This window comes from Brassica napus, chromosome C5 (assembly GCF_020379485.1).
Source record: "Brassica napus cultivar Da-Ae chromosome C5, Da-Ae, whole genome shotgun sequence".
In the NCBI taxonomy this organism is placed as follows: domain Eukaryota; kingdom Viridiplantae; phylum Streptophyta; class Magnoliopsida; order Brassicales; family Brassicaceae; genus Brassica; species Brassica napus.
Genome location: NC_063448.1, coordinates 56,223,936 through 56,248,714, shown reverse-complemented (window position 1 = coordinate 56,248,714; position 24,779 = coordinate 56,223,936). Strand labels below are relative to the sequence as shown.

The 24,779-nt window shown below is 34.0% G+C and overlaps 5 protein-coding genes across 10 annotated transcripts; 3 read left to right on the top strand and 2 right to left on the bottom strand.

Annotated features, from left to right (window-relative positions):
- Window positions 1–4,937: 4,937 nt before the first annotated feature.
- On the top strand, window positions 4,938–7,107 carry LOC111216106 (proline-, glutamic acid- and leucine-rich protein 1). The gene is made up of 2 exons (XM_022720417.2): window positions 4,938–6,641; window positions 6,746–7,107. The coding sequence occupies exons 1-2, from the start codon at window positions 5,824–5,826 to the stop codon at window positions 6,993–6,995; spliced, it is 1,068 nt and encodes a 355-aa protein (XP_022576138.2). The 5' UTR covers window positions 4,938–5,823; the 3' UTR covers window positions 6,996–7,107.
- A 1,064-nt stretch (window positions 7,108–8,171) lies between these two features.
- On the bottom strand, window positions 8,172–9,374 carry LOC111215818 (ninja-family protein AFP4-like). The gene has a single exon (XM_022719960.2). The coding sequence runs from the start codon at window positions 9,166–9,168 to the stop codon at window positions 8,326–8,328; it is 843 nt and encodes a 280-aa protein (XP_022575681.2). The 5' UTR covers window positions 9,169–9,374; the 3' UTR covers window positions 8,172–8,325.
- A 6,032-nt stretch (window positions 9,375–15,406) lies between these two features.
- Window positions 15,407–16,967, top strand: LOC111215817 (transcription factor TCP13). Of its 2 annotated transcripts, none has more exons than XM_022719959.2 (2): window positions 15,407–15,668; window positions 15,867–16,967. In XM_022719959.2, exon 2 carries the CDS (start codon window positions 15,887–15,889, stop codon window positions 16,808–16,810), a length of 924 nt encoding a protein of 307 aa, XP_022575680.2. In that variant the 5' UTR covers window positions 15,407–15,668; window positions 15,867–15,886; the 3' UTR covers window positions 16,811–16,967. The 2 variants fall into 2 exon arrangements, with proteins under 2 accessions (XP_022575680.2, XP_022575679.2); XM_022719958.2 differs by having other exon boundaries at window positions 15,415–15,668; window positions 15,877–16,967.
- A 2,431-nt stretch (window positions 16,968–19,398) lies between these two features.
- On the top strand, window positions 19,399–24,779 carry LOC111215816. 4 transcript variants are annotated; one of them, XR_007323844.1, is made up of 4 exons: window positions 19,400–19,681; window positions 19,833–21,077; window positions 21,646–21,751; window positions 21,833–22,207. XR_007323844.1 is itself a non-coding variant. In XM_048758336.1 (3 exons), the coding sequence occupies exon 2, from the start codon at window positions 19,953–19,955 to the stop codon at window positions 21,075–21,077; it is 1,125 nt and encodes a 374-aa protein (XP_048614293.1). In that variant the 5' UTR covers window positions 19,399–19,681; window positions 19,833–19,952; the 3' UTR covers window positions 24,427–24,779. The 4 variants fall into 4 exon arrangements, 3 of the variants coding, with proteins under 3 accessions (XP_048614293.1, XP_048614292.1, XP_048614291.1); XM_048758336.1 differs by lacking the exons at window positions 21,646–21,751; window positions 21,833–22,207 and adding an exon at window positions 24,427–24,779 and having other exon boundaries at window positions 19,399–19,681; XM_048758335.1 differs by lacking the exon at window positions 21,833–22,207 and having other exon boundaries at window positions 19,399–19,681; window positions 21,646–21,752.
- LOC106379051 (protein LONGIFOLIA 2) lies at window positions 21,254–24,434 on the bottom strand. Of its 2 annotated transcripts, none has more exons than XM_048758332.1 (5): window positions 24,137–24,434; window positions 23,963–24,015; window positions 22,443–23,885; window positions 22,217–22,367; window positions 21,254–22,110 (listed from the first exon to the last, which is right to left on the bottom strand). In XM_048758332.1, the coding sequence occupies exons 1-5, from the start codon at window positions 24,285–24,287 to the stop codon at window positions 21,398–21,400; spliced, it is 2,511 nt and encodes an 836-aa protein (XP_048614289.1). In that variant the 5' UTR covers window positions 24,288–24,434; the 3' UTR covers window positions 21,254–21,397. The 2 variants fall into 2 exon arrangements, with proteins under 2 accessions (XP_048614289.1, XP_048614290.1); XM_048758333.1 differs by having other exon boundaries at window positions 22,443–23,876.

Genomic DNA, 24,779 nt, shown 5'->3' with positions numbered 1-24,779 from the left:
AGCGATTTTATAGTGGTTAGTCCACCAATTTAGGGAGTATTATGAAGTTTTACTAAATTAATTGAAAAAAAAATTAAAATGATGCCCATGTACATGAAAAAGAGTTTAATATACATTAATACAAATTTAGAATGTGTTTAGAAATTTTAAAACAACACTAAAGATTATAGGCTTCAGTATATAGAACATTTACCGAAAAATTCAATATCGTCGTAGGGGTACACATAGATTTTGAGAAAAAAAATTAAAAAATGAAAATTATGTTTTAATGCATAGTTGCATCATTCACAAACATATGATGAATGTCAAAGAGGTTTGGAACCTTTGTTGTCTCCGTATTTCTAAAAAATAGCGATTTTATAGTAGTTTTTTTTTTTTTTTTTTTGAAACAAACGATTTTATAGTGGTTAGTCCACCAATTTAGGGAGTATTATGAAGTTTTACTAAATTAGGTCAAAAACTTAAAGCGATGCCCATGTACCATGAAAGAGAGTTTAATATACATTAATAAAAATAAATAATGTGTTTAGAAATTTTAAAACAACACTCAAGATCATAGGCTTCAGTATATAGAGCATTTACCGAAAAATTCAATATTTTCATAGGGGTTAGTTAACATATAGATTTTGAGAAAAATTCAAAAATATGAAAAAATTGTTTTAATGCATAGTTGCATCCTTCACTAACATATAATGAAGGTCAAAGAGGTTTGGAGTATTGTTGTCTCCGTTTCTCTATAAAATAGCGATTTTATAGTGGTTAGTCCACCAATTTAGGGAGTATTATGAAGTTGTACTAAATTAATTGACAAATATTTTAAAACGATGCCCATGTACATGGAAGAGAGTTTAATATAGATTTATACAAATTTAGAATGTGTTTAGAAATTTTAAATGAACACTAAAGATCATAGGCTTCAGTATATAGAGCTTTTACCGAAAATTCATATTTTTCATAGGGGTTAGTTAACTCATAGATTTTGAGAAAAATTCAAAAAGATGAAAAAAATGTTTTAATGCATAGATGCATACTTCACTAACATATGATGAAGGTTAAAGAGGTTTGGGCTTTTGTTGTCTCCGTTTCTCTAGAAAATAGCGATTTTATAGTGGTTAATCCACCAATTTAGGAAGTATTATGAAGTTTTCCTAAATTAATTGACAAAAAAATTAAAACAATGGCCATGTACCATGAAAGAGAGTTTAATATACATTAATACAAATGTAGAATGTGTTTAGAAAATTTAAAACAACACTAAAGATCATAGGCTTCAGTATATAGAGCATATACCGAAAAAAATCAATATTTTCGTAGGGGTTAACACATAGATTTTGAGAAAAAATTTTAAAAATGAAAATTCTGTTTTAATGCATAGTTGCATCCTTCATTAATATATGATGAAGGTCAAAGAGGTTTGGAACCTTTGTTGTCTCCGTCTTTCTAGAAAATTGCAATTTTATAGTGGTTAGTCCACCAATTTAGGGAGTATTATGAAGTTTTACTAAATTAATTGACAAAAAAATTAAAACAATGCCAATGTACCACGAAAGAGAGTTTAATTTAAATTAATACAAATGTAGAATGTGTTTATAAATTTTAAAACAACACTAAAGATCATATGCTTCGGTATATAGAGCGTTTACCGAAAAATTCAATATTTTTGTAGCGGTTAACACATAGATTTTAAGAAAAATTTAAAAAAATAAAAATTATGTTTTAATGCATAGTTGCATCCTTCACTAACATATGATGAAGTTCAAAGAGGTTTGAAATCTTTGTTGTCTCCGTTTTTCTAGAAAATAGTGGTTAGTCCACCAATTTAAGGAGTATTAAGAAGTTTTACTAAATTAATGACAAAAAATTAAAACGATGCCCATGTACCATGAAAGAGAGTTTAATATACATTAATAAAAATTTATAATGTGTTTAGAAATTTTAAAACAACACTCAAGATCATAGGCTTCGGTATATAGAGCATTTACCGAAAAATTCAATATTTTCATAGGGGTTAGTTAACTTATAGATTTTGAGAAAAATTCAAAAATATAAAAAAAAAATTTAAAGCATAGTTGCATCTTTCACTAACATATGATGAAGGTCAAAGAGGTTTGAACTTTTGTTGTCTCTGTTTCTCTATAAAACAGCGATTTTAAAGTGGTTAGTCCACCAATTTAGGAGTATTATGAAGTTTTACTAAATTAATTGACAAAAAATTAAAGCGATGCCCATGTACCATGAAATAGAGTTTAATATACATTAATACAAATTTAGAATGTGTTTAGAAATTTTAAAACAACACTAAAGATCATAGGCTTCAGTATATAGAGCATTTACCGAAAAATTCAATATTTTCGTAGGGGTTTAACCAGTATTCAACACTGGATTCAGTATGTTAGTGAAGGATGCAAATATACATTAAAACAGTATTTTCATAGTTTTGAATTTTTCTCAAAATCTATGTGTTAACAACCCCTACGAAAATATTGAATTTTTCGGTAAATGCTCTATATACTGAATCTTATGATCTTTAGTGTTATTTTAAAACTTCTAACCACATTCTACATTTTTGTTAATGTATTCTAAAGTCTCTTTCATGGTACATGGACATCGTTTTTATTTTTTATCAATTAATTTAGTAAAACTGCATATACTCCCTAAATCAATGGAATAACCACAGTAAAATCGTTATTCTCTTGAAAAAATGAGACAAAACCAATTTGACCATCATTATATGTGTGTTTAAGATGCAACTATGCATTAAAACAATATTGTTATATTTTTGAATTTTTCTCAAAATTTATGCGCTAACCCTAGGAAAATATTGAATTTTTCGGTAAATGTTATATATACGGAATCCTGTTATTTCTAGTGTTGTTTTAAAATTTCAAGCCATATTATACGTTTTTTACTAATGTATGCTGAACTCCGTTTTATGGTACATAGGCATCATTCTAATTTTGAGTCAATTAATTTAGTAAAACAACATATAGTTTCTAAATTAATTGACTAGCCACTATAAAATCGCTATTCTCTTGACAAACGGAGACAACAAAGGTTCCAAACCTCTTTGACTATCATCATGCGTTATTGCAGCATTCAACTATGTAATAAAACAGTATTGTCATATTTTTTTAATTTTTCTCAAATCTATGTCTTAACCCCTACGAAAATATTGAGTTTTTCGGTAAATGCTCTATATATTGAAGCCTATAATCTTTAGATTTGTTTTAAACTTTATAACCACATTATACATTTGCATTAATGTATGTTTTACTTTTTTCATGGTACATGGACATCGTTCTAATTTTTTATCAATTAATTTAGTAAAACTGCATATATTCTCTAAATCAGTGGACAAACAACTATAAAATTGATATTTCCTAGAGAAACGGAGACAACAAAGGTTCCAAACTTCTTTAAACATCATCATATGTTATTGAAGGATGAAACTATGTATTAAAATAGTATTGGTATATTTTTTGAATTTTTCTCAAAATCTATGCGTCCCTACGAAAATATTGAGTTTTTGGGTAAATTCTCTATATAATGAAGCCTATAATCTTTAGTGTTGTTTTAAAATTTCTAACCATATTCTACATTTGTTTTAATGTATGCTAAACTCTCTTTCATGGTACATAGGCATTGTTCTTATTTTTTATCAATTAATTTAGTAAAACAACATAAACTCCCTAAATCAATGTAGTAACCATAGTAAACTCAGTATTCTCTTGAGAAACGGAGACAAAAAAGGTTCCAAACTTATTTTACCATCATCATATGTTTGTAGGATGCAAATATGCATTAGAACTGTATTGTCATATTTTTGAGTTTTTCTCAAAATCTATGTGTTAATCCATACGAAAATATTAAATTTTTCAGTAAATGCTATATATACTAAAGTCTTTTATCTTTAGTGTTGTTTTAAAATTTCTAGCCACATTCTACATTTTTACTAATGTATGCTAAAATCTCTTTCATGGTACATCTTTCATGGTACATAGGCATCGTTCTAATTTTTAATCAATTAATTTATTAAAACTGCATATACTTTCTAAATTAGTGGACTAACCACGATAAAATCGTTATTTTCTTGAGAAACAGAAACAACAAAGGTTCCAGACCTCTTTAACCATCATCATATGTTATTGTAGGATTTAATTCTGTATTAAAACAGTATTTTCCTAATTTTTGAAATTTTCTCAAAATTTTTGTGTTAAGTCCTACGAAAATATTGAGTTTTCGGTAAATGCTCTATATATTGAAGTCTATAATCTTTAGATTTGTTTTAAAATTTATAACCACATTATACATTTGTATTAATGTATGTTAAACTATTTTTCATGGTACATGGACATCGTTCTAAGTTTCTTCAATTAATTTAGCAAAACTGCATATACTCCCTAAATTAGTGGATTAACCACTATAAATTTGTTATTTCATAGAGAAATGGAGACAACAAAGGTTTCAAACTTCTTTAAACATTATCATATGTTATTAAAGGAAACAACTATGTATTAAAACAATATTTTGTCATATTTTTTGAATTTTTCTCAAAATCTATGTGTTAACCCATAGGACAAAAATTTTGAGTTTTAGGTAAATGCTCTATATACTGAAGCATATAATCTTTAGTGTTGTTTTAAAGTTTCTAACCACATTCCCCATTTGTATTAATGTATGTTAAACTCTCTTTCATGGTACATGGATATCGTTCTTATTTTTTATCAATTAATTTAGTAAAACTGCATATATTCCTTAAATCAATGGAATAACAATAGTAAAATCGCTATTATCTTGAGAAACAAAAACAACAAAGATTTCAAACCTATTTGACCATCATTATCTTTAAGTATTATCATATTTTTTTAATTTTTCTCAAAATCTATGCGTTAAACGCGAATCTCTGCTAAACTCACGTACCATTTACAGTCGCTTATGTCACCATTCCAATCATAAATCGATGCTCCTTCAGCATCTTTTCATGATCGTTGGACATTTGTACTGGGCTTGGCCGAATTAAAATCATGACTTATCATATCTGTTAAGCTCGGAACTCAGTTCATGGAATATTCTAAAGGTCCCAAACCATTTCATTTTTCTTGAAGCAATGATGTCTCGCAAGAAGCAGAAATGCTTCCGGTTATCTTATTCCACCCAGTTTCAACTTATCCAGGGTTCAACTTTTTAATCATACCAAACCGGTTCATTAACTGCCGCCGCTTGCATTCACTGATTGTTGTTTTCAGATTCAAGATCAACGCAAACCGGAATCCGGTCTATCATCTGTCGGTTGCTGAACGTCGATGACATTATGGATTTGATAGTTGAACCGGATAAAGTTTTTGCATATTAGTTTTACCGTCCAAAGATTGATTAAACCAACAATTATTTGACAAGTGGTAGTGAGCTGGAGTTCTATTCTCCACGTACTTTATCCTCCTAAAATTAGCAAGGAATAAAAATTAATAAACAAACAACACTGCACTAGAATTAAATTCTTAATATCGTTGAAACTAATCCTCTTAGTTTAGTTCTTAAATCGTTCCCGCTTCATTAACTGACAATCTAGTAGCTAACTGAAAACGAACAAACAAACAAAAGCTTCATTGATTCTTTTTGTTACTCTTGTTTTTGTATTTGTTTTTTTTTTTTGGTTACTGCATATAAATAAAATAAACCCTCGTTAGTTTTATTCTCAATCCTCTCCCTCTCATTTATAACTTCTCTCCGGATAATCAATTCATCTTGTAACTCTATTTTCTTCAACCACACAAAAGCAGAGCGCTCTGTTTTTCAAAAAAGTTTTTTTACAATCACACAACAATGGAAACGAAAACTGAAAGCAAAGAGCAACAATGGACGGATTCGATTTCTCAATCTTCATCGTCACGATCATCATCAATCACATCTGATTCTTCTGATGGACATTTTGACATCAGACACTTTCCTCTTCCCAAGCCAACATTGTCTGCAGCCGAGGCACAGAAACAGAGAGAGTCCCATCAGGCTTATACTTCCTCCGTGAGCTCTTACACCGGTTCGTCATGGTCCTCGGTTCACCAGCACAACCTTGCTGACTTACCCGGTTACGATCCAAACCGGATTCCATCTTCGGTTTTCTGTAGTAAACCGTCGAATTCTACGGATTGGAGTATTGCTTCTAATGAATCCTTGTTTAGCATCCACGATGGGAATTTTAGCATTTCAACAAGGGAAGATCATGGAGTGCCTGCAGGGTTGAGACTGGGTGAGATACCAAGATTTGAAGAACCGGTTCATGAGATAACCGAAATCAAACCGGTTCCTCTTCCTCTTCCTCCTCCTCCTCCTCCTCCTCAGGTTAAGAAACCCACAGAACCTGAAAAAGAAACGATTCCAGAGAAGAAACCAGACGATGAAGAAGAATCAGACTCTGAGATTAACCATGATGATCAAGATGAAGAAAGCGACAACGAACATGAAGAAGAGGAAGGAGAAGATATGTTCGAAGAGAAGGTCGAAAAACAAGAAGAGAAAGAAGAAATAGAAGATGCGAAGGAAAATAAAACAGAAGATACAAACAGCACAGTTTCACATTCCCCAACCATTTCTTGTCGTTCGGACACAAGCAATAACAGCATTTGCTCTTTCGCTTTCCCAGTGTAAGTAGTTTTTAGAATTTAAAAAAAACATTATTAAAGATTTCTTGCGCGGGAAGAAAGCACTGAAAACCTAAAATAACTTTTATTTGGAATTCATGCAACAGATTGCAGAAAGAAGATGGAATAGACAAAACACCGTCTTTGGAAATCAGAGGGAACGTTTCACAAAAGACAAGACCTGAGTATCTGCTGCCTCAACCGGAACCGCTGCCGCATTCAGTACCGCAACCGCAATCACAACCACAGCGGAAAGCGTCCAAGAAAATAGAGTCCCAACCGCAATCGCCAAAATCTTGGACAAGTGGTTGTTTTTCTTGCTTCCACTGTCCTTTAAAATGCTGGTTATTCAAGTAGATAAAACTTTTGTTACCGAATGTTTGTATACTGGTTGAAGGATGATATAACTCTTATGTAATGGTGATGGATACACAGAAACACCACATTTTGTTATTACTTTATTTCTTAACGTATTATATATAGTCGTTAGTAGCTAAAGAATAATCTTGAGCTTACAGCATATAGTGATTCAGACTGGGCAGCGTGTCCTGTGAGGCATCGCTCCTTAACAGGCTATCTAGTTATTCTTGGCAACTCACCGGTCTCTTGGAAAACAAAGAAAGAAACAGAAAACTGTCTCACGTTCTTCAGCTGAAGCTGAATATCGAGCTATGACAATGGCATGTCAAGAACTCATGTGGCTTAAAGAAGTTCTAGTCTTTCTTGCTGTTAAACACGACCAACCTATGAAGCTCGTCTGCGACAGCAAATCTGCTCTGCATATATCGTCTAATCTGGTGTTTTACGAATGGTAGAAACACATCGAATCAGATTGTCATATTTCATCCGAGAAGAGATCACAGCTGGTCATTTTACTACGTCTCACGTTTCGACTCATGAACAACCTGCTGATATATTCACAAAAGCTCTTGGACAACATCAGTTTCGATTCTTAATGGGCAAGTTGGGTGTTTGCAATTTGCACTCCAACTTGAAGGGAAGTTACAATTAATGATACATTCCTTATTAGATATATGTCAATATTCTTGTATATTTTCTAGGATTCGGAAACCCTACGATCATGTACTACACTACATACGTATACTCCTTTCATTGTCAATAATATTCAAAGCATTCTATACAAATTGGCACATATATAATTCACTACTTAAACAAACTTCATTTTCTGATTATTCGTTTAAGAAAGGTTATAACTCCTCTTTATATCCCTATAAATGTGGTTAACGTGTTTGGGTATATGGAACTTTTCTGTTGTCTCTCGAGTTTAAATTAATGAGAAAGGCATAGGAAGGTTGAGCTTCATCTCTTCCTATATGGTCTCTGAGTTGATGAGAGGAAGATGACATACATAGAACATTACAGAACGGTGGTTATAATATGATTTCACACTTGTAAATTGTTTTATGTGGTTTTGTGGAGTTTTTAAAATAAAATTTATTAAAAATATCCTTAAGCAAATTTGAATTTTTTTGAAAAACAATGAACCTTGTAGAAATTTGAAAGATGTTATCATTGACTCTCTAAATAAATATTTATTTATTGTTTAGCTAAATACAGTTGAAGTAACAAAACAAACTTTAGAATACAAATAATCAAAATAGATACATGACCAATTAATTTTGTGTTGAAAATTGAAAATGATAATCCCTAGTGTATGAAGCTTGAACTACAAGGAAGAAGAAGGTAGTTTAACAACGATATGTCTAAGAGGGTTAGTAATAACATCACCACCACCGTTGTCGCTGATGTCAGACACGGTGCCTCTGCCGTGCCTAACGAACTCTGCCGGATAAAGAAAGCTGCCGTGGCAGACACACATTATCTTCACTTCCTCCGTGTTCCCTCCATACCAGTACAGAAACCCTTCCACTCGTTCCCCGTCCGCTCCGACATCCCTCGTCCACACACACGGCATGTCTTCTAAAACGTACCGCGCCTTCTCCATTCCAGAAACTTTCTGGCTCTCCTTATTCGTCGTATTTCCCTTTTTGCCCCTCCCGTCGACCGAACCAGGGACAAGAAAACAATCTTTCTCTTCATTTTCCTTTGTCGGAGGAGGAGCGTTAAATGCCATAAGCTCCATTGTCTTCTCCGATCGCTTCCTCTTAGTCTCCGCCTTCGTTTTGACAGGCAGAGAACGTGTCCGATCCAGCTGGAACATGTCCGAAACTCCACGCCCCACTGTCTGCCGCATATCTCCGCCGTAAACGTCACCGGATCTTTGTCCGTCGAAGATGAAACCTTCAGGTATGGAAGAAGATCGACCCAGTTCAGAGTTCTTCCTTTTCCTCGATCTCGGATCCGTGCCAAACTGACCATTCAGAGAAAGACCTAACGTTAGCTCAATATCTTTATCATCCTCTTCATCTTTTTTCTTTGCTTCTTCCCGATCCTCAGAGTCCATGTGACCAAAAAGGTTGCTTGCGATGAAAAACTTCTGCAAAAGATTGTTAGTTGATAGATTTGGGACTTGAACGACGGCGTTTGTGCCTCCCCTTGCTCTTAACATCTCCGTGATTATCAAAATAAAAATACAGTAAATGCTTAGAGAATATCTGAAAACTGAAGTCAGAGCATTCGAATTCAAATTTGTTTTCTAACTTCAGTTTACAATTTCGAGACGAAACAATCTTTCTTAAAACAAGTACCAAATGCCTACTATTATGAACTATAGTACTACAATTTGCAGTATTTTATATTTGTCAGGAAAATCATGTTCTTAGTTATTTAATAAGCCTAGTTGACGGGTTGTACGGATTTATTTCATTTTAGTATATTTCACACAAGTTGGCTTAAAAAAATACCAAATATACCATTATTCCAGTTAATACGCCATATAAATTATTCTATTTGCAACAAAAAGAAACTTTAAAAAAAATTAGTGGGTTTTCGTTGACACACACCCACCACGCCACGTGGTAAAGGGCATCAAGTGGGAAGAGAGCTTAGCGTAGACGTAGGCTACTTGTTGATGTACAACTTGACACGTGTCTTTTCATCTACGTGATCAACTACGACAGTCACTTTATCGCCACGTTTATCCAGTCAGACTGGGTCCCCGACAAGCAATAAATAATTTTAGCTAACACCAATACGCGCTTGTGATAGAATGTGAGTTGCTTCAAGTTCAACAATTCTTACAAATGTAGTGTCATTATTGATTATCAAAACCAAAAAAATTATTATCATGTTGTTAAACGTGGTTAGATTTTGTATACATACGTGTATTATTGATCAACTTTAGAGTGTCCAGCTCTTTATATTACATATACATTTAGTGCTAAAATTTCATAAAACCCTAAGTATTATTAACAAGTTGAAGAGGAATGGAGGATCTCCTAAAGAGACGCAAACAATCAAGAGCAGATCGAGTTGTGGGATCCCCATAGTGGCCAACTTGTTAATTTAATCTCTCAAAGATCATATGATTACTGACACGTTTCGCTTGACAGAGTACGCCACGTGTGGTTTTATTCATTGATTCACGACAATATGCAACCAAGTTGCAGGGACATGATAACATTAACATCTACCTAAGCATGGTCAACCAAGCTTAGACTAATTTTTTGTTTAGGCTTTTATCTTATTTTACTTTTAAATGATGCAACTTATATAAAACTGAGTTTACTATAAATTGGTTTACTGGAATGTCCAAGGGTTACACTACTTATAAGAGTAATCTCACTGAATTCTTAATACTTTTGAGATGAGTTTCTACATCTGAAAACTTTATTTATTTAAATACAATATTTTTCTTGCTTAGTGTAAGACCATGATTATCCCATAAAATCCTTAATGAGTTTTTTTAAGAAAAGTTTTTTTTAAAAAAAAAAAATTTCTGATTAAAAAAGAAATTAAAAAAATGCACCAACCGCGGACCGCCACGTGTCAGTGGGGCCCGCGAACAGTCCACGCCAACATTAGTCCATCTTTAATCTGGACTTTCTGTTACCGTTTTTTGTGTTTCGTTGGGACCCACCTCACTAAGAAACTATCCAATCTCCCCTGGTAAACTTGCCCTAAGGTCCAAACGTTAAAATCCCCAATAGAGATGTTCCAACACCTTCTGACTTCTAAAGACTTTATCCATTGGGCTTTACTTCATTAGATTTTGCCCTCTCAATTTCTTTTGTTGGCCTAAACGTGTCGCTCCACGAAAGTATCACGCAACCAATAAAACATTCACATAGTATATTTGAATTTCTCGTTCACGTGAATCACTCGTACTGTGCATGCACACCATTATATAGGTAAAAATTCTTGCATAAACTTATCTAAACACACATAAAATAGGTAAAAAGTCTTGCATAAACTTATCTAAACACACATAAAATACATATGTTGCGGATGACAAAAGTAAAATAAAAATACATATCTTAGGTTACTATCGAGTATGTTAACATACGGACTGAACATAGGGATTGGTGTTTGGGATAGGAACAGTGCAGAGACAAAGTTTATTACCCTACGCAATAGAAACAGAGTCATTAGTTATGCATCTCTGATTTTTCACTGATGCCATCTTTTTTTAATATAAAATCCGCCTATTGTTAATTATATGCAGCATATGCTTGTCACTTTCCCCTAAAGTAAAATTTAAGATATCAACAATTACACTAAGCTCAGGCACTTTATGCATGCATGTGTTTGTACATCAATTTTATATCAAAATATAAAATAATTTTCAATATTTTGAAATAACTATATGAGAGAAAAGTGAATGGAAAAGGAGGGGGGGGGGGGGGGGGACCATTAATTGAGCAGATAACTCTCTTCTTCTCTTCTGTTTTCTTCAGTTTCTCTCTCGAGATGCCCAACCTCTTCACTCTTCATCTACCTATTAGCGAATGTATACAACTACGTAATAAATACACATTTTAGTGTATCAGCTGTTTGTCTTTAATTTTATTTAGGGTAACTTTATCTATACATTATGAATGTCATATTCACTTGCAAAAGAAGCTAGATTCAGATACGTTTTATTTTTCCCTGTAAACCAGATATAATCGGAGGGAACTGTTTTCGAAATCAAAACTTGGTTTAATTGTATGGCCAGTTAACAAAAAAAAATATCACTGTATATAACGACAGTCATAATTAACTATATATGACTACTATGCTAAACACAGAAAATTTAACACATACACAATCTACAATAACTTAGACTATTACAATTTTTAGTTAACTCTTTCACATGCATGCGGGCTATATATAAACTTTTTTGGTTGAAAGACCAATTAATGTTCTGGATCATTGAGTCAACTGTACAATGCTAAAATCTCAGAAATATGGCTTCTGTCGAAATATACATGTATATAGATAACGTATTTGTATAGTTTTGGTAGAGATTTCAAACTTCGATGGAAGAAACTAAATTGTGTACGTCTCGAAATGGCATGCGTACCGACGGCATTGTATAGATTTGAATATTTTATTTCAACGACCGTAATTACTAATTAGTAATTACGAGTTCTGTTTTGCAATATCCACGTATACCTCACTTTATTCATAAAGATGATTCATATTTACGAATTATTTCTGGTCGCTAGAATATTTTAAAAGAGGTATGGGATCAATAATAACAGTCCAATTTTGAATATATACTTTTTTACCAAACATTTTTTTGAATAATTCAGAATTTGTCTTCATGTGTAAATTTATATATTTGACTTATATGTCTTCAAATATGTATCGTATAGGGCGAGACCCGTTCTCTGGGGATCATTCTCATGGTTAATTATTAATTATTATCACGATGCGAAGTATAGAAAAGCTATTAAATTCCAATCTTGTTCATGATAACCACAAACTTTTGGAGTCAGTGAAGTAGACATGACTTAGTGGATTCTTAGGCCATCCGCAGTAATATGATCTCTACTCAAAATTTTCAACATAATAAAGTATTAAAAAGACAAAAAGTAGGAAAGAACTGATGAGAAAAAGAAGAATCGATTGTTCCCATAGAGACTGTAAATAAAACTTAAAGAGACTAACTACACATGTCATCTTATAACTGTTACACATATTTCTTTTATGATTAAATTTTAAATATAAAACTAAATTACTATAAATATTTATATAATAACATCTAGGTACTCTTTGTGAGAGACTAATCACTAAAATGATGCTCTTAGTTTGTCCGATTTCTCCTTTTGACCATGTCATGTCTTAAAATATCATGATCATCATCACCCTTTATTTTCCTAACTACCTTTGTTTTGATTCATAAGGATATATATTGCTTTCGTCCCTTAACTACTTTTCCTATTAATATCTTACAATCATCTTTTATTTAAAGACAATGTACAATTTTGATGCAACTGCAATAAATATATTTATACTATCACACATATTACCAGATCCAAATATATAGTAATACATAGCAACTAGGTTAAGACCCGTGTCTTGCGCGGGATCAACATTATATATATAAATTATTTTATGTATTAAATATTTTTACATATTATAAAATAATAAATATATATTAAATAATTAAAAGTCAGTAACTATTAAATATATAATTAAATTGGTGCGAACATATAAATCAATTTTATTAATCCAAAAAATATTTTTTTATATTTGATAGGATATGTTATTAAATTTAAATGATACTGGCATAGATAATATATTTTAGTATATTTTTAATATTAATGTCTATTAAATGATGATTTCTACTCATATAGTTTTTTTGATCATTTGTATCTTTTATAGAAAAAATTTAAATTACTGATAACAAAATTTTTATTGTGGGATTAATAGTTTTAGTAATTTATAATTTTTTAAAAAAAATAAGTTGTCAATGATCGTTCAAAACTTTTATCAAAAAAATTGTTCAAAGTAAAATTTGAAACTAAAATATTGTATTTTATATGGTTTATAGTTTAATTTAAAGCGATATATATATTAATCTTAATAATTAATTAAATTAGACTTTTTACTTATATAATTTTTGTAATCATTTGTATTTTGTCATAACAAAAAATTTAAACCATGGATCATAAAATTTGAATGTGAGACTTTTAACAGTTTTAGTAATTGATAACCGTTTGTAAAAATTCAAAATATAACATATACATAAAAATCTAAATTTTTATTATATGGTTATTGTGGTTGTTTAATTTATTTAATAGTTTAAAATTAAACAAATATGATAAAAGCTACACTATTTTTTATCAAATCTTTATTATTCAAAATCATTAATTTTCATATATACTTTAGCCACATTAGACAATTCCGTAAATTTTATTTAAGGAAATAATAAAGTACATTAATGATGAATTTATTGTTAGTTTAATAAAAAGTTTATTATATAATTAGATGTACCAACATATTTCTCTAATGATTCTAAGAATCATTCTAGTCATGACATGTGGATCCAAAAAGAAGTTGTAATGTTTCTCAAATAATATACCGGGGATCAGCCACCACCTTAGTCCTTAAACACAACCTTTTTTTTAAATAAAAAATGTTAAACCGATTGTCACTTAAAGAAAAGATAAATTAGGGTTTAGTGATGTCTAATAAATGTACTTGTGTCTACAATAAGGTACGCGAGGCGTGCATTCAGTAACCCACAACTTTTATTAAATTGTCGATAACAGCATGCCCATGCACATATATATAAGGACCGTATATATAATATTACTGTATATCCAAATTAAAAGGTGGACTAAAACTCTTAAACATAAGCTATATCTGCTAAACTGTAAAAGCCTAGTTCTGATAATTTATAAATTCGTTATGTAAAAAAACATCATCGTTAAGTGATGGTGGTTTTTTACATCACTGATAATAAAGTGATATGGTTGTTTAATCGGTCATGGTATCGTTATTATAGACCCAGGATCACTTTTACTAGTGACTACTGACTGCAAATCTGCAATTGCGGCTGTAAAACATGGTGGGTTACAATTTTGGGGGAAAAAACTCATATAAGTCCTGACTTTCTAATTATATCAACAAAATGTCAAAATTATATTGCATAGAAATGTTAGTTAAAAAAATTTGTGAAATCAAATATAACAATCGTGCATTATCCCCTTCATAAAGATTAACATTATATATGTTGACAAAAACGAGTTTATTTATAATGTTTTGATTATTTTAATATTAAGAGCATTAGTTAGATGTTTTGACAAGCTACTACTATGGATGTAACTGGTGATAAATAAAAGGAATATATGGAATAATAGGAATCATTATTTATGGAATTTTGTGGAATGGAATCAGCATTCCATTTGTTCATGAACATTTTTGATTTGGAATGATTTTTCAAATGATAGTTAAAATTTTATTTGGAATAATATGGAATGTTGTGGAATTGAATGGAATACCCTTTTCATTTTTCTTTTGTAAATGGTGAACAATTTTTGGAATGCATAGGAATTAAGCATTCCGGAAGTTTTTATTCCAAAAACATCGATTCCAGTTGGAGCCTATGTATAACTTCACGTCAATAAATGTTTAATAATTTGCGATCTTCACGTATGCTTGCTTGGGATCTTCTTCTTAGCCGTACTATAATTGCCATTCATATCTTATACGTGGATAATATGATATCCGAATTGTGTTTCTCGTCCGTATATAGATTTACAGATATGATATGATCCATAATATTAAAGATGAAAATGAATAAGACTGATTAATCAAAGCATTTATTTTATTTTCCGTTCAAGGATAGCGAAATATGCCACGTGGCTCTACCACATCCATAGCTTTTTAGCATAAATAGTCGCAATTCTTCTAAATTTTGGAGGCTTGTGATACTGGTAGGGTTCTCATATTCACTTCCAAAAGCATCTACCTCTTTCTTATTTTCTTTTTCTTTTCATATTCTCATTTTATTCATGCTTTTAAAAAAGAAAAACGGAATCAAATACTTTTTTCTCTCTATTTCTCATCCTTATTCAGTCCCTCTTCTTCATCATCATCTTATTACTCGCTTTATCAAATAGTAAAAACCCTAGATTTGCTGTTCAAGCTCATGACCGTTCAGACTCAGGAACTCAAGTAAGCCCAAACACATCTCATTTTTCGTGTCCGAAAAGAATATCTATAAATAAATCATTATTTCACCCTAATTTTATTTTTATAATTTTATTTCGTGATTTCACTGTATTATCGATCACTTGTTTACAACAAAAATCAGAAACCCTAAAGTATAATATGATACTCTTATAAATTTTTAAACTAAATTGTTTTTTAAAGATCTCAACAGTACTAGTGTTATGAATACCGGACCTTGGAGAGATGCAAACGACGATGTTTCGGGCGGGACTAGGACAAGACGTATAGTAGAAGAAGATTCAGAAGAAGCTGTCGTCGTAGCCGTAGCCACCAGTGGCAAACCCGTAATTAAGAAGCCACCAACTTCGATTTCTTCTTCTTCGTCGTCGTGGATGAAATCGAAGGATCCAAGGATTGTTAGGGTTTCACGTGCCTTTGGAGGCAAAGACCGTCACAGCAAAGTGTGTACGTTGCGTGGTCTACGTGACAGACGCGTGAGATTATCAGTCCCCACGGCTATCCAACTTTATGATCTTCAAGAACGGCTCGGCCTTGACCAGCCTAGCAAAGCCGTTGACTGGTTGCTCAATGCAGCCAAAGAGGAGATCGATGAGCTTCCTCCCTTGCCCGTCTCGCCGGAAACTTTCAGTCTTTTCAACCATCACCAGGCGTTCTTGAATCTTAGTCAACCACCGGGTCAAGATTCGACCCAGCTCGGTTTTAAAACTAATGGATGTGTAGAAGAGTCCAATACTACTACTAGCCGTGAAGAAACCAACAATAATCATATTGGGTCTTATGGAACCTATCAAAACATGGAACAGCATCAACAACAACATACGAGGTTTCAGGCAGATTATCCCCATCATCAACATCAACTACATAGTCTTGTCCCAATTCAATCACAGTTCTTGGTATGTCCAATGACGGCATCATCAACAACAACTACTATACAATCTTTGTTTCCCTCATCATCATCAGCTGGTTCGAGGACTATGGAGACAACAGATCCAAGGCAAATGGTAAGCCATTTTCAAATGCCATCAATGGGTAGTTCTTCATCTTCCCAAAACATTTCGACTCTCTACTCCTTGTTGCATGGTGGTAGTAACCCGATGCCGTCGGTCCAGTTCAACCGGAAGTAGAAGAACTGAAGGAGTAAGAATCTGATGTGAAATTAGATTATGGAAACAATTAATGTTTGATGTGCTCACAAGTGAAGAGACACAAAACAAAAATAACATGGTAGTTAATGCTGTACCTTTTTCCTAATATATCTCTATACGAGTCAACGTTATATGATTGATTTACTAGTACGCGTGCCTGAGCTTGGAAATTTTCTCATCTACATGTAACTTCTTCACAGGATCTGAATATACACAAAACACAAAACACAAACATTAAATATTAATTTATTTAGGTTTTATGTTGTATAACAGTATAAGTAACTGGAAAATGAAATACAAATTTTGAAAATAACAAGCTAAATAAATTTAGATTAACGGAGAGACAGCACAATAATGTGAAATGATTGTAATATTTTTTGTAATCTATAAACTCAGCTGGTAATAATGTATCGTATATGAGATTATGTTTCCTATATGATGCACAATGTACAATATGATTAAAATTTATGATGATTATTCAAGTTTTAACATAAATTCATAAATCTATTTCCCCAAATAAAAATACACAACATTAATTATTATATTGTGTCACGTAAATCAGATAAAATGTTTGGCTCAATGATCAAACAGAAATTAATTGTAAACGGGTTTGAGCACACAAATTGTGTCCCATTAGTTAGCATAGTAGGCAACATTTAGACTGACGGTGTTGTTAGTTAATACGCAATTGCATTAAGAAGTTAAGATCACGCTCGCCTAATGTTCTTGTCGGTTATGTATGCTAACTCAAATGCACTATAGGTTAAGTATTGATACCATATATGACACAACAGATTAAGGTTTATAGACATTAAATTATACTTCTGTTAATTAAAGCTTATTTATATTTAAAGGGCCAGGTATGTATAAATAGACGAAGGAGTAAGAGGAAATAATTAACTAGGAGTAACAAAAAAGTTTGTAGACAAAAGCATGTAAATATGTGCACAGTCTTTGATATTGAATAGAGTAAAAAGGCTACCGATCCAATGCTCTGTGACACTGTCATATCTCAATCATACTTTCTGCAAAAAGCTTCCATGTCGCTCTAGCTATCACGCAGCGTCTATAGTACACACATATACGTGTAAAAAATTCTAGAAACGAGTATATAATGTATTTTATATATGCTCTGTAGTAGTATGTCTAAAACAGTATAACTTCACTCAACTAGCAAGAATGAATAACAGGTTTGGACTAGTGGCACTTGAAAGATAATCCCATGAGCATGAGCATGTAGTTCGATTTCCGCTGGTCACCAAAATTTTTATAAATATTGGCATCGTTGAGGTTCACTAGTTGGTTGACTTCGGTCGCGAGACACAACGGTTATTTCAAAAATAAAAATTAGCAAGAATAATTGACAAAAAAGAATAGCAAAAATGAAAACAGTTTTAAGGGCCACCCTATACTACAAGGCCCTATAAGTTATTCATTTTTCTTTTACATTACTTATTGGGCTACTCTATAAGGGCCCATTGTATTGAGGTTTTGTTCGAGAGCTAGAAAGCCCAAGTAAACTATAGGAAATTGTAATTATGGATGTATGTGGCAAGTATATTATCGCTTAAGGGGTGTTCAATCCGGATATCGGTTCGGTTTCGGTTCGTTTTTTTTTTGGATTTTCGGTATTTCGGTTAGTAAAATATAACTACCATTCTAAATCTATATTTACTTCGGTTCGGTTTATATACCGCCAGTTTTCGATTTATTATGTTTTATACCAAAACATAATTATTTAGTTTGAGATCATATTATATAGATTTTAGAGTCATATTGTCATCGCAGTTATTTATTAAAAATATATTATATTTTCAAATAAAGAACAAATAATAAAAACGCTTATACTTTCAAATGAAATAATAAAATCTAGAATTAAAATCAAACCTCGAAATTTTGAAAATAAAAACAAAAAAAAACAAAAGAGAAGTATGAAAGAAAATGTTTCCACTCTTCCATATTCAGTGTTCATCGAAGTCATGCTTCGTCGAGTGAAACTCTGTTCGTTTATAAATAAGAAAAAAATTGTGAAGAATTTTTTCTAGTTATTATCCATCAAATTTATAACCTTCACTTCAATTTAATCAATGCTAAAAGAAAATAAAATGATTAAAAGAAGAAGACTAAAAAAATAAAAAGCCTCAGTTACGATGAATTGTTGTTTAATTATATTTTAAGTGTTTTTAAATTATGATTCTTTATTACTATAAAAATATGGTAATAATTATTAACAAAAGAATAACTACAAATATATTTTTCATTTGACGTTATAAAATACGTACATATTTACATGTTTTTACTTTTGATCGGTTTTGTTCGGTTTATTCGATTTAATCGGTTATAAACCAAGCAATATCCAAATCCTACGGTTTTTATAAAATCATATCTATTTGGTTTATATGGTTTATACCAAAACCATACCATATTGTTTATTTCAGTTCAGTTCGGTTCGGTATGGTTCGGTTTTACCATATTGGACAGGCCTTCTGGCAATAATTGTATACATAACATTATTAGAACCACAATAATTATTACATCATCGCTGTAACCATTAAAATAATTCGGTTAGTAATTTAATTTCCTCAAGAGCAAAAAAAAAGCTTGCGTCTATAAAACCCGGTTGGTCTATAAGTTAACGAAATCTCAAATCTCCTCCTACACTCCTTCGCCGTCTCTCTGGATCGTGAAGAGCGTTTTACACTTCGAGCTTAATCCTTAAATTCTGCGCCGTTCCTCTCTCAATTTCACTTCTTCACTAGAGTTTTCCCTCACTGGGCTCGCCGCTGGTAGCTGCCGAAGTTAGTCGGTTCCTCTTCGCCACGCTATTCAATGGAGAAAGCTTCTTCTCCGGTAAGAATTCTACTTCCCTTTATTATCGGATTGGTTTACTCCTCTCGTAGTTTTGGCTTGTTGAGCTCAATTGGACCCGATTAAGTTTCTAGGGTTTCGCAGAAATTGGATTCAATTTTCACTAAAAGAATCTTCTTTTATCGTTTGTTAGGTGCCAAAGTAAAGAACTTTCGTTGGAAGTGAATTGATTTTTTTGTGTGTTTCTGAGAGGGATGCGTGTTGCCTTGGTTTACAATGGTTCTATTGGGTGAAGTTGTAAGAGAGTTTGAACATGAGCAATGGAGTTGGGGAAGGTGGAAGAGCTCAGAGCAGAGAAAAGAGAAAGCTTTTTCAAGCCAATGATTTCGCCTACGCCATTGCAAGAATGGCTGTGGCTCAGATTTGCGAGAGTGTCGAGGTTAATGTCTATCAGGAATCACAGACAACACGCGAGGGCCTTAGGTTTAGCTCTTTTCAAGAATCTGCTCTTGATAAGCTAGCCAGTGTAGCGGTTGAGTATGTCCAGAGCATTGGGAAGACTGCTCAGCTGTATGCTAACGTAGCAGGTAGAGTAGAGGGTAATTCTCTGGATGTTGTTCAGGCGTTAGAGGATTTGGGATCTGGTGTGGGTTTCGCTGGTGTTTCGGACACTGACCGTTGTCTTGCTGATTCCAGTGTAGTCAAGGATGTTATTCGTTATACAGGAGAAGCGGAGGAGGTGCCGTTTGTTTATGCTCTCCCTCGTTTCCCAGTTAATAAAGAGAAAAGACTTGCTCCTAGTTTCTTTGAGGTTGGAGTAGTCCCTCCAGAAGAACACATCCCCGTTTGGCTTCCTGCATTTCCCGGAACCAAATCTTGTCATCTATCAGAGGAAGCTAATGCGGGTGCAATCGAAGGAGAAGTTGCGAGTAAAGAAAATGGGCCATCGTTACCGAGTATACAACGTTCTTTCAATGGTGGTGGGTTAGAAGTACTCAAATCTCCAAATGATGTTGGAAAATCAACAGAAGGAGAGGAAGAAGTGGAAGGTAATCCATTTCTTACCGCACCTCTTCGATTCGCGGAGAAGGAAGTGTCACCTGTGTTTCGTCCTCTGGAGCTTAGCATCAACCACGTCTCTGATAAGCATATGAGCAACAACCACCGCATCCCAGTTCTTGAATCATCTACTCCATCAGATGGTATCAACAAGGAGAACGGGTTAGCTGAATCCGAGGATGGAGAGAAGAAAGATGGTGCAAGACCACAACAGACTTTGTTACGTTTCAAGATTGGAACTCTGAAGAGACCTTCGTGTTTGGCTATAAAGAGGAGCGTCCAGGAACAGGGGTGGTTTCAAGAAGGTGGAGACAAGAGGGAGAAGAAGTTAGGAACCGAAAGGATTGATTTGGGAACTGTCGACTCAGATGTAAAATAGGTATCATGTCAATTTTAGAATTTGTAGACAGAATAGCTTTGCCTGTTGAGTTTAGTGATCGTTTGCAGTTGAATACATTACTTTTTAGGGTAAGAATTTGTTACTAATTCAATATGATGGAGAAATAAAAGATTGCTTAGCCCTTTAACTCCATTTCCTAATGAAAATTGTTCTGATTGACCAACTATGCTCTTAGCATTTTTTACTTTATTAATTAGACCTGTATATATATATATGCTTGTTACACAATCAAGTAGGAAGAGAAGAAACAAGGCTGAAAACCCAGAAACCATTTACAATTCTAAGTGATACCCATTAAATTAACAGAAGCAAACTTCACTAACCAAGTCTCTGAAAATCATCCTCTCAATATCTAACACTATCCCTGGATTCTCACCTTCAAACTCCTTCAAATTCATGCGATGACATTGCAGGTCCTCCCATATGATGTCTTCCTCGTCATCCTCCAAGATACACTTTGATTTGTTCTCTTGTAACCTATCAATCTCCGAACACAGAGACTGCAGAAGTTTCTCCCCTTTTGATTTGTTCTCCATTGTTGCAACAGGATTTGCTGTAAACCGTGGTTTGGTACAACCTTCTGCAGTGAACCGCTGAGCTAGAATTTCATTAACGGTATCGAAGACAAGTTTTCTCCTGATTTTCTCTGTCAGGTTTGTCTGCTGTTGACTGAATCCTCTGCCTCTGTGTTTGTTGTCTAGTAGAGTCATATTGCTGTCCTTGTTCTGTTCCAGGAAGAAGAACAGTCCAGGGTTGATAGGGAGACGTGCTTGGTTCAGCTGGATGCTTAGCTTGCTGTATTCAAGATCTTTCAGAAGCCCTGATGCCAACAGTATCTCCGAGATGTACTTGTGGTCGCCGCTTTTGAAGTTTGCATCTTCATTAGGGAAGCATTCGAGGAGATCAGAGTCTGTCTGCGTTGGACCCTTATTCTCAGGCAATAGTATGGATCTGCAGACGCCGGTAGGCTTATTTATCCACATAGATGCTTCAGAACGTAGTTCATCGTCCTCTGGAAAGAGAACAAATAAAAGATGAGAACATTCAAACCAAAACCTTGTGAATCCATGTAGTTAATTGACACTGAAAAGATTATTATTCTTTTGTAAGTGCCTCACCTTTGAAACTAAGAGATATCTTCCTCACAGGGGACGGTGAATCTTCTTCGTCGAAGGCTGCATCAAGAACTGAAACAGGGCTTGGTTGTTCAACTGTAACTTTCAGAGGTTTGAGAGATGGTCTGTCTTGTTCGGTTCTAAAGTCTGGATTCTGCGTTAGTAAAAAAGAAGAGAGTCAGTTAACTGAGAAGTGAAGATTCATGAGAGATATAGATTTGTTTTATACCCTTTGTTTTGGGGTGTGCAGCTCTGTGAAGTCACAGTTTCTCTCCAGCCGATGTTTGCTTGTAACTTCGATGTCAACATTGGATCCCAAGCTTATGTTGCTATCAGATCTTAAACTTCTCAAGTCACTGCTCGCATCGCTTAATCGGTCATCAGGTTGCTGAAGAGTACTGCGTGGTTTTATTATCCCTTGTTTTCTTCTCGGTGAGACTGACTCTGTATGCTGTCTACTACCTAGCTGCCTTTGGATCTTGCCTGGCTCTGATTTTGGAGTAGTTGGTCGCGACTGCCTCTCAAACCCGAGCTTTTTGGGTTGCATTCTTGGGCTAACGCTTTGCTGTTGGCTCTTACCTGACTTGGCCACCAAAGTTTGCCTCGACCTTATTGGTTTTGTGCTAGTGCTCTTGGTCGAATCAATGTTCTGCTTCCCCGAGGTGACTTTTTGAGTTTGTCTGGTGTTGCCAACATTGACATTTGGCAAGGCGGCCTTCTGTTGCAGCGAAGAAGTGGAAACTGGAGCCGCTGGTTTCATTACAACGATGGATGTAGATTTAGAGTTCATAGCTGCTGGACTTGTTGCAGCTGGAACTAGCTGGTGAGTTTTCTGCGTCTTTTCCATAGCCTCAAGTATTTGCTTAAGAGCTCTGAGATCTTTTCCCGCCTTGTTGAACTCCAGCTGCGTAAGCCTCTTCTGAATCTCTCCATAAACCGTCGGTGCAGCGTCTCCTGCTTTCATTTGCTTCCACGGAGCTGGTTCCATCGGAAACTTAGAAGAAGCAGGTAGTATCTTCTTGATGGAACCAACGCTTCTAGATCTCTGTAGAGCTGTTGGTTGTGGCCTTGGGGAGTCGCAAAACAGGTTCTCTTTTCTCTGCTCGGCTGCAAAATTGTCTGCAATGACTTCAAGCCCCATCAGTTTGGCAACAATACTCGAACTCGATCTCCTGTGACTCACTGTTGGTGGAGGACTTGATCTACTATCCAAGGACAACCTAGGTGTCTCTTTCAACTTCGGGCCCATTTTGTATCCGTTGTTTCTCATCTCCCTCTCGTCATAAGAAAGCCTATGACTTTCCTTAAACTTCAAAGCCCTTCCTCTACCTTCATTCCACTCATTTGAACTAGTTCTAGCTGAATTGGGCTGCTGCTGCTGAGTGAAGGCTGCTGTTTCTTGACGTCTGGTTCTCATTTCTCTATTAATAGAGCCTTTCACAAGCTCCTTTAGATCAAACGGCATCATTGGTACAACATTAGGCTGTTCTCTGACCTGTGTCTCACCAGGCTGGTCGAATTGAGAAGCCGTGGTACTGACTTCTGTAGACGAGAAGCTCGAGGAGCGTGGAGAAGACGAAAAGGAAGGCCGTGAAGATGATTCAGAAGATGCTCTATGCTTTTTTTTCACTGCAGACTTCTTCTTCTTCTTGGTACTCTTTCCCTGCAATTTCTGTTTTTTTATTAGTCTTTCTTTTTCCGAATTCTCATTTCTCAGAGATGAATGAACAAATGGGTTTAGATTCTTACCGTTTCTTTATCACTTTCCATGTTAATATCACCGACAAGATCCTTTCTTTCGCCTGCAAAATGAGCCACTTATTAACTTGTAGTTTTTGGTTCTAGTGAAACTACTCTGTTTCTTCTTTGTGGTCCTAAACACTGAACTGAGATTTAGAAAGAGAGAGAGAGAATTTAAGTTACCTGGAGGCAGAGACTTTTCTACATCGCTGTAGACTGGTCTCGCCGGATATTGTTGCCGGTGAAACACTTGAAAGATCCCATTCATGCATCCAAACTGTTTATTCAGATTTGGATTCTCATCTGACAAGTTATGCAGAAGTTTTGCAGACATTTCTTATTCTTCTTAACTCTTTATCTCAAAAGAAATAACTAAGTAAACGAACTTTCATAAACACTGCTGTTGCAGTTGCCAGTTTCTTCGTCTTCTTCCTCTGTTCTGGATTTAACGATTCTTTTTGTGTGTGTTTCAGATGGAGAAGAAACGAAGAAATGGACAAGAAGAAGCCAGCATTAAGGAGCTTCTTTTGAAGTTATGACCAGACAACAGATTAGGCTCTTTGGTGCTTTGCTTTGGAGGTTACCTTGAAGAAGAAAGAAGAGAAGTGGAAAAAAAGGTTTTTTGTTTTAGTTCTTTGATAAAGAGGTTTCTTTCTTTAAAGGCAAAAGATACAACTGTCGCCGGAAAGCTTTGAAGCACATATATAATGTAAGAATGTCATGTGTTAGTTTCACAAAAAAAAAAGAATGTACATGTGTTAACATGTAAGCTTATACATGTAACAAATTTTGTATTATCATATATTCTTTCAATTATGTCAGAGCT

Bases quoted from the DNA above. Each gene is read 5' to 3' on its own strand.
- LOC111216106 (XM_022720417.2), top strand. From the start codon at position 5,824: ATGGAAACGAAAACTGAAAGCAAAGAGCAACAATGGACGGATTCGATT. The intron at 6,642-6,745 runs GTAAGTAGTTTT...TTCATGCAACAG, and splicing joins TGCTCTTTCGCTTTCCCAGT to ATTGCAGAAAGAAGATGGAA.
- LOC111215818 (XM_022719960.2), bottom strand. From the start codon at position 9,168: ATGTTAAGAGCAAGGGGAGGCACAAACGCCGTCGTTCAAGTCCCAAAT.
- LOC111215817 (XM_022719958.2), top strand. From the start codon at position 15,643: ATGACCGTTCAGACTCAGGAACTCAA. The intron at 15,669-15,876 runs GTAAGCCCAAAC...AGATCTCAACAG, and splicing joins GTTCAGACTCAGGAACTCAA to TACTAGTGTTATGAATACCG.
- LOC111215816 (XM_048758336.1), top strand. From the start codon at position 19,953: ATGAGCAATGGAGTTGGGGAAGGTGGAAGAGCTCAGAGCAGAGAAAAG.
- LOC106379051 (XM_048758332.1), bottom strand. From the start codon at position 24,287: ATGTCTGCAAAACTTCTGCATAACTTGTCAGATGAGAATCCAAATCTG. The intron at 24,016-24,136 runs GTAACTTAAATT...CTCATTTTGCAG, and splicing joins AGAAAAGTCTCTGCCTCCAG to GCGAAAGAAAGGATCTTGTC. The intron at 23,886-23,962 runs GTAAGAATCTAA...ATAAAAAAACAG, and splicing joins TGGAAAGTGATAAAGAAACG to AAATTGCAGGGAAAGAGTAC.